The sequence below is a fragment of the Malus domestica genome, chromosome 05 (assembly GCF_042453785.1).
Source record: "Malus domestica chromosome 05, GDT2T_hap1".
Taxonomy (NCBI): Eukaryota; Viridiplantae; Streptophyta; class Magnoliopsida; order Rosales; family Rosaceae; genus Malus; species Malus domestica.
Window position 1 is genome coordinate 39,259,905 of NC_091665.1, and position 8,714 is coordinate 39,268,618.

Here is an 8,714-nt window from a genome sequence, read left to right on the forward strand (position 1 = left end):
GCTAAGCGAAAATTTTCACTTCATAGAAGCTGCCTACCTAAGGAAAAAACTCATAGAATAATCTACTATTGGGCCTTTGGGAGGCGAAACCATACCATTAAGTCTGGTGCTCAATTTGCCGGGCTCATGCCCTGCTGTCCGGCATCCGTGGAAAAGCCGGTAAGTAACTGAGAATCGCAGAGACACGAAGAGTCGTAAAAAAATCAGTGAAAGAAAGTGAAGAGCACATCCAAGGGGTTTTGAGAAGGTCCAGATGATGGTAGGTGAAATTCATGCTCAACATTCCTGTGAAGTAGAAGATAATGCTTGTTTGAATCCGATGGTTAACAATGAGTGCAGAATTTTTCTCCAGTTTAGACTTAATAGTAGAAGATAATATCTCGGAAATTATACGAAAACTAGTCTTATGAAGTTTCTCACCATCTAGTAACAAAGTTGCTCAATAATTTTGGTATACAAATGAGTGGCTCTTGGCCGTTATTTTCTGCACGCCGAGTCTCAAGCAGAACAACAGATATAACGAAAAAGTGATTCGGATATCACAGAGAAACGAAAGCAATAAAATGAAACAAGAACTATGCACTAAATATTTGTATCTGCAACAATTTTACAGTTTTGAGTACAACACATCAAGCTGGGTTGCCAACGAAAAGGTTGGAATTTCTTTCTATCACACAGTGGTTTTCACATTCAGACTACAATTCGAGACCTGAAGAAAACTATATCTGAAGCAAAACAAGACAGTCTAACTTGAGACTGGGACAGAACACCTTGTCATGGACATAATTTTACCAGTCTCCTCAGAGTTCCAATCAATTTCGACAAAAAACAGAAAGTGACTGTAAGCAAAAGGGCTACAAGCCGACCTCCAAAAAGTCCGGCAAGAACAATTAGGAAGAGAAACAGATACCCGAAATTCCCTTCTTTTCCTTCTCTTCCCTTCTTTTTAACAACCAACGGTGTTTCTTCGCCAGCCAATGAAACTCTATCCAATCCTTGGATTTCAGACTTCTCTTCTGCATCTAGTGAAAACACTGATATGTTTTCGCTTTCTTGTTCATCCTCATTCACATCTTCATGGTCTTCTTGTGCTTCACATCCCTCTACCTTATCAACTCCAAGGAAACTAGAATCTCCACCGTACAGCACAGGCTCCAGCTCCTGCTCGTTTGGCTTACCCTTTCGACGCAACTTCTTAGGCACAAATTTCTTGATAAGTTTAGCTTTAATCTTAGCATTCTTGCTACCCTTACTCTTCTTATCCCCAACAAATTCACCTCCATCTTCGCCACCCTCCACGAGCTTTATCTTCTTATAATCCTTCCCCAATAACTTAACCAATGACATATCCTCGACAGTCTTATCAGCACAAACCCTTCTCTTATCCACCAGCTTCTTCTTCTTACATTCCATCCCAAGCAAGTCAACCATACTTTTTTCGCCGGAAGTTTTATCAACGCAAACACTTCCCTTCTCTGCCGCCTTTTCCTTCTCACAATCTATACGGAGCAACTCAATCAATCTTCCCTTCTTGTTAGCATCAACAATCTCAATCTCTTCAATGGCAGAATCTAAAAACACAGTCCTTTCTCTTGCAATCACTCCCTTCAAATCATCACTCTCGAAACCATTCAAAAACAATAAAAACGCAGACAATCTCTGACCCATCACAGATTTCGCATTCGAACATGGTTTCAAGAACAAAGCCAAGTGCTTACCGGCGTATTCGAGAAGCAGAAGCAGAAAAGCAGACAATGTGACCCCAACGACGAGCTTCTTGGTGCTCAGAGCCAAAACCACCACCACAAACATCTTCATCACCGCCGTCAGAACCGGCCCCCAATTGCCACCGATGCAATCCTCACCGCCAACAACAAAATTCTTCTTACGATTTTCAATCCCAGTAGCTTCAACGCCGTGATCGGCTTCTCTGGGCTTCAAATTCTCGACCTTTGGCGAACTGGGTTTCACCAAAATCGGCAAATCGCCCGAACCCAGTTCACAATTCAGAGTGATCCGATCGTCGACCCGGTCCTCGACCCGGTCCTCGACCCGACTCTCTCTCTTCTTGCTCTTGTTCTTATTCTTTTTCGACGGTTTCTTTAAGTGATCGCGGTTCTTGACGAAGAGGTCAATGAGAGAGGTGGGAAACCCGGTCTGCACGACGAGCGAACCGCCGCGCTTCGGCGACTGGAGATCGGCGACGAATTGGGAAATCCGATTCGCCCTCATCTTCTTCCACGGAAGCGGCATCGCCACTGAAAATTTGGGGAAAAAAAAAAAGAAAAACAGAGCAGAGAAAAATTGGTTTCGAAAGGAAACACTCAATTTCTGAGAAAAAAATAAATTATGGGGTTTTGATTTATAGCAGTCATCGTCTACTATTTCAATTAATTAAAAAAAAATTAAAGAAAAGAAATGGGAAAGCGAGTTGAAATCAGATGGGGGTGCGGTTGTTGGGTGAAAGGTTGGATCTTTGAACGCGGCACGCGGCACGCGGCAGAGTTGAAAGTTCTTTTTGTATGTTTCCGATCTGGGTCCGGAAAATTTTGTTTTGTTTTTGGACATGGGTGCCGGAAATTGAATCCATTTTAAAAGTCCATATTCTGTTGGATTTGTTTTCTGTTTTTTTGTTAGGAGAGATGAGTGAGGAAGCGTTCTTGGGGAGGAGGAGGTAAGTGATGAAGAGCAAGAGTAACCAATTTTTGGGTGGAGAGGAAGAGTTACTAATTAAACTGAAACAAACAAACGGTTTTGAAATTGGTGAGAGTTATGTGGTAAGAATTACTACATTGATTTGATGCCCTATTCTACGGGACATTTGGGCTTTTACATAGAACCATGAGTTTCGTTGTATTTTTGTTTGTCCCTCGAGATAGTAGTTGAGGCAGCACACTCTCTGGTTTTATACGTAGTTAAGTATGGTGGTTCTCATTTGTGGGATTTTATCGGTCCTGAATTCTTTTCATTTTTGGCAAACGATGGGCACATTACCAATAGAATCCAATAAAGTCTAATGACAAAAAAATAAAAAAAAAGGGTAAGAACTATTGCATTGATTGATATGATAGTCTTGTCTAATGCTGAAGTTTTGTCGCAATGTTGTTATTTATACAAGCGATATTTAAGGATGAAATAACCAAAACTAGAATTTACGATGCAAGGATGAATGTTGTAAACTAATTATAAATTTATGGCTCATCTTTTAAAATTTAGTGATCATCTAGTATCATATTCAGATTTTATTAGATTCTTTTCTCTTTTTTTTTCTTATCAAGGATTTTATTAGATTCTAAAATGCATTAATGAGATTCAAAATATAAAACTCACATAACCGTATATTAATATCGTTCATTTTCCGATTATACATGGGGCAAAAGTTTAAAGTAACTATGTAACAATCAATCGATTCCGATTCGTTGTAGATGTTTTTCCGTAAGTATTGGATTTTTAATTAGAACTCACATCCACCCATACCAAGATGCTTATATAAACCAAATGGGCAATTTTGTTAACCTAATCAATTAGCCTATAAGAGTAGCAAGAGGCAATCCATGCATGACTATATAAGCCAAATGTGCAATTTTGTTAACCTAATCTTCTTTCATGCAATTTTGGCAAACCTTAAAATCCATATTCTTATCATCATTAGAAGTTATATTATTTTATATTTTCTTAAATTGCTACATCAATATACATATATGCACAATGCATATGAAATACTCGAAAAAACTTCACACACACTGTTTGTCTTGAATCTCCTTAAAGTGGCTAACTACTAACTAGTGCAAGTGTCCCATCCATTTAAACTTTTTGCTTTATTTTATTATTACTAGTTTGTTGTAGGTGAATGCTCCTTTTAGCTTATTGTGCTTGAAATATCTTTCAAGTTGCCATCCAATAGTGAGCTTACCTAACCTTTATCCAATACGCAATTGCTCATTTAGTGCAAACAATGAAAGGTGTCACTAAATTATCAACAACTCTTTCATGGCAATTTTTTTCTTCGACACCTAAATCATCGAGTACTATTTGCATAATTAATTGTTGAATCTGATTGATCTAACTAACAAGAATTATCACAATAAATATATTATAATCCCAATTTATTTTGACTTAAAAAGACGTCGTAACTCAATGTCTTGCTTTTACCGGATGTTTAGGTTGTAATTTGCTTTACCATATTGGAAAATAAAAACAAACTATTAACAAAGACGAGCAAAGTACAGACATCGCAACACGCATTATGCATAAACTGGCATCTGGAGGAGCAATTGTCACCAACAAATCCACTTTCAGCCCTTTCATGTGTAAGATGTCCCCCACTCCTCACTGAAAACCACTCGATGGAATTATTGGACCAAGTTAGGATATTTCTTGGATGGGACCCCAATTTCACCATGATGTGCTTAGAATCCGATGGCTGTTTTTGCTTTTATCCCATATAAAGATGGAAAAAGATAACTATATTGTATAATATGTACACAAATATTATTGGTAAAGTGAGAAGGGGAAGAAGAAATGAAACATGTTGGCTTAAGAACCAAGCACGTAGAATATCACAGTCGAGACGGGACCTAGTTTGGTATTATTGTGTTTTTAAAGAAATGTTTCTGTTGTGCAGTAAAAAATAAAAATAATCAGTTGTGAAATAAAATAATAAAGTGTTTAATAAAAGTTTGTAAAGATGTTTAGAGTTTAAAAATCAAAATACATTATTAAAATGTTTGATATACTTTTATATAAACTTTTTATAAATATGGATGACAACCAAAGAAAACACAACATTCAGAAGGTTATTTATTTGTATGGCCAAAAGAAACTTCACTAAGTACACTTCTTTTTTCACAAGCTTATAAGATTAAAAGAAATATATGAAATATATCCTAACTTTTATATTAAAATTTACAAAAAATATTTTAATTATAGAACCATCTAGAGGTCCAACCACTATTATGTCATTAATTTCTTCTCAAATAAAAAAATGAAATTCACATCTGGAAGGAACAAAACTAAAGTTGGTGTCTACGATTCTCAGTGATCTGATCAGGTTTCTGCTTCTGCAATCAATATAAATGCCCATCTCTAGCGAAAATTCTTTTAAAATATTTACTGTAGACTGACAATAATTCATCGCATATTTCATAAACTGTTTACTAAAATATGTTGTATTCTTACCATTAAACAAAGATGATGGTTGAAAAAAACAAAAGAACACAAATAATGCATGCATGTCTTCGTCGTGTTTTTCGCGTAAAGCCATAGACTCTTTGCAAAAAGGCTTAGACCTAGTTTGGGAGTGAGGTGCTTAAAAAAAAAGCAACCATGAAAAAAAGTTGTGAGGGTTTTAGGTGTTTGGTAAACTGAAAAAAAATAGCTTATTTTGGAAGCTGCTGTGAGAATAAGCTGAAATCAAAGAAAAAAGCTGAAGCTGCTATTTGTAGCTTTGGAAAATTGGCTTTTTTTCAAAGCACATGGAGTTACAGTGCTTCTTTAATTAAAAGACTCAATATTAGACTGCTTTTTTTTTCAAAAGCACTTTTACAAAAAAGGTTTACCAAACACTCTGCTGATTTATTTCACAGCCGCTTATTCTCACAGCACAGCCGCTTATTCTCACAGCAGATTTTTTTCAAAACACAGCAATACCAAACCAGCCATTAATCTCTCTTTCACTAAACAAAAAAGCTAAAACGTCTCAATTGGTACGGGAAATTTAATAAAGTCTTGGTGGCATATATTCTATTTTTTTTATAAAAGAGTAATAGTTTGTTTGAAAGTATTTTTAGAGAAAATATTTTAGAGTTGCAAAAGCACTTAAAGTGTTTCTTGCAAGAAACACCAATTCTTCTTGCACGGAACACTTTAAGTGAATTTTTAGGATTCACTTGCAGTTTTACTTAGAATTGGTTTCAAAAATATTTTTACCAAAAGTGCTTTCAGCCATTTTAAAAACACTTTCAAACAAACTCTAAATTATAGTAACTCTATCAAGTGCTCAAATATTATAATTATTAACTAACTTGGAAAAAAATCTCAAGTAATTAAAAATGTTTTGTTCATTGTGCTCACGTAAAACGTGTACTTAATTATGGAGAGATTACAGGGAATAAAAAGGGAGACCCCATCCCCATTGGTGTAACCTTTTCTTGCAGGTAAACGACCAGAAAATGCTGGTGTAAATTGACCGATGATGATTGAGTTCATTTTTCTTTTCAGTTTCTACTCATTTGGTCACATGTTTTTTGATTATTTGAGATACAGCTGTTACAACTATTTTGCTTCTTTACTACTTCAAAGTTCAAACATCACCAAAAGCAAAGTTGAATGTGCTTGTACATGAAAGCAAAAGTTGAAACTTCGAAAACGTACGAAGATCTTAGTTTAACACGCGTAGGTAGATAAAGCAGAAATTTTTAAGTGTGGCTGTGATATTTGTGCTTAGGGTTATAATTTTTATTTTTCTTTAAAAGAAGTTTAGCTGGTGGCTTCGGTATAGCAGTCATTCCTTCCGGGAGCCAGGAAAACTCACAAAGACTCGTTCCTTTCGAGGGCTGAGAAAACTCACAGAGGCATTTATGTCTTCCCCTCGCCACTATCGTGCGATTCACCTGCACTAAGAATCGAATTCAGAACATGTCTTGTGGAATACAAGCCTGAAATTTATCCCTAACCACTGGGTCACCCCGTAGTAGCGAAGTTGTAAGTTACACTACACAATTATAACATATATTTTATTCATTAACACTAAATATTAATTCTATTGAGGTTGTGTTGAGTTTTGTTTTAAACATGATTTAGATGGAATATAGTAAAGGTTACCCATCCCATGCAACTTACCGACTTGCTTCCTAAATGAAGGAAAAATACCGAAACAGTTAGGTGGTCGACAAGTCGGCAAGTTTACACAGTGGGGTGTGATATCCATACACATTTTTTTACTTCTCACATACCTCTTTAATTTTCAGCCGTCGGATCAGATGAATTGAAGAAGATCAACGAACAAAGCGTGTGTGAGAAGTAAAATGAGGTGTGTGGATAACACATCCCTAAAATATAATATTGACAATCAGTGTATACGCTGTAACATGAGTAAATTGATGTTCTAGTACTCTAATTATTTAACACAAAATCAGTAAAAAAAAGGTTTGTAGCCGAATTTTTAAGTCTATGGAAAGCAAAGCTGGAAGCACATTGGACGGTGTCATTTTTTATTTTTATTTTTTGTCAAAAGAGTAGACTTGATTATAATCTATTGGAAACGTTTATATCTTCGGCCAAGATATTGAAAAGAAAATCGAGACCTAAAACATCCCACATGAAAGAACTTCCATGACAAGCAACATGCGAAGCCACTAGGTGGGCAGCAAGGTTCCCACCCCGCGGAACAAAACTGAACTCAACCTCTCTAAACTGATTTGCTAAATACCAGATATCAAACACACTCCAACGTAGCCTCTGCAGTACACTCCTTCTTTAGCATACGTATTAGACTATGGGGATCAGACCAAGTCACTATCCACTCCCTCCCTTCTCCCAGGCAGGCGACCAGAGTAGCCTGGAAATTTGCTGCATCTGCTCCATCTCACGTTCCTCCCTTGATTTTGTTCAATAAGAAGTGGAGAATAGCTAAATTCCATATAGAGGGGGAAGGGATATTATTTGCTACTCACCGTTGAGTCGTTGACCATTGACAAAGAAAACAAATTTCTACTTGGATAGTCCTATTCACACACAATTGGTGGTCATTGATATTTTTCAATTTATTCAATCTGATAACCAAAAATTGAAAAGATAAAAAGTAAAAATAGGTATATGAATATTACTACCCTTCACTTTTGTTTAATCACATTATGCATATGCATTCATCAGATTATAATTGCAATATTAGCCCAACATTTAAGCCCAAAATCTGTAAATACCCATTTAGCCCAACATTAACATGGCCTGATGGGCTATGTGCACAGCCTAAGCCCGAGCTCCAAACCCAATAAGTCTGAGATCTACAAACGATTGAACATGAGATTTATTTTGAAAAGGGTTTTTATCACAAATGATCACTGAAATTGACTATCGCCATCAAGATAGTCCCTCAAATTAAAAATCATTCAATGTAGTTCTTGGAAATAGGTGTTGCAAATCAATGTGGTCATTCCGTTACAATTCTGTTAAATTTTTTGTTAAATGCTGATGTGGCACATAAACGGACCTCATAAGTTATTTTTTCTCACAAATGGTCATTGAAATTGACTCACAACATCAACATAGTCCTTAAAATTGACCCGCGACATATAAATAGTCCTTGAAATTGACCCGCGACATATAAATGGTCCCTGAAATTGAAAATTGATCAATGTAGTCTGACAAGTAAGTATCTTAAATCAATGTAGTTATTTCGTCACAATTATGTCAAAAATTTTGTTTCTCAAATCAAGTAGGTGTATTAATAATTTAATAGTTAATAAAAAAATTGTCAACCCAAAAATCCAGTCCTGCAATCACCTCCGATCCCATTCCACATTTCTCTACCTCATTTGCTCTCTATTGTCTAAAAAAATCTCAATACACCTATCTTTACACACTTCAACACCCTTCACCGAATTGAACCTGGATCGAGATTACATTTGGTGATGGCTTGGCCCATTGACAACGACTAATGGGACATCACCATTAACATTTAGGCGATCAATATCCTCACAATCTTAATCTTGAAA

General features: G+C 36.2%; 1 protein-coding gene across 1 annotated transcript; it reads right to left on the reverse strand.

Moving 5' to 3' along the window:
* Window positions 1-559: 559 nt before the first annotated feature.
* On the reverse strand, window positions 560-2,912 carry LOC103446161 (uncharacterized). The gene has a single exon (XM_029103035.2). It carries the CDS (start codon window positions 2,251-2,253, stop codon window positions 775-777), a length of 1,479 nt encoding a protein of 492 aa, XP_028958868.1. The 5' UTR covers window positions 2,254-2,912; the 3' UTR covers window positions 560-774.
* Between the last annotated feature and the right edge of the window lie 5,802 nt (window positions 2,913-8,714).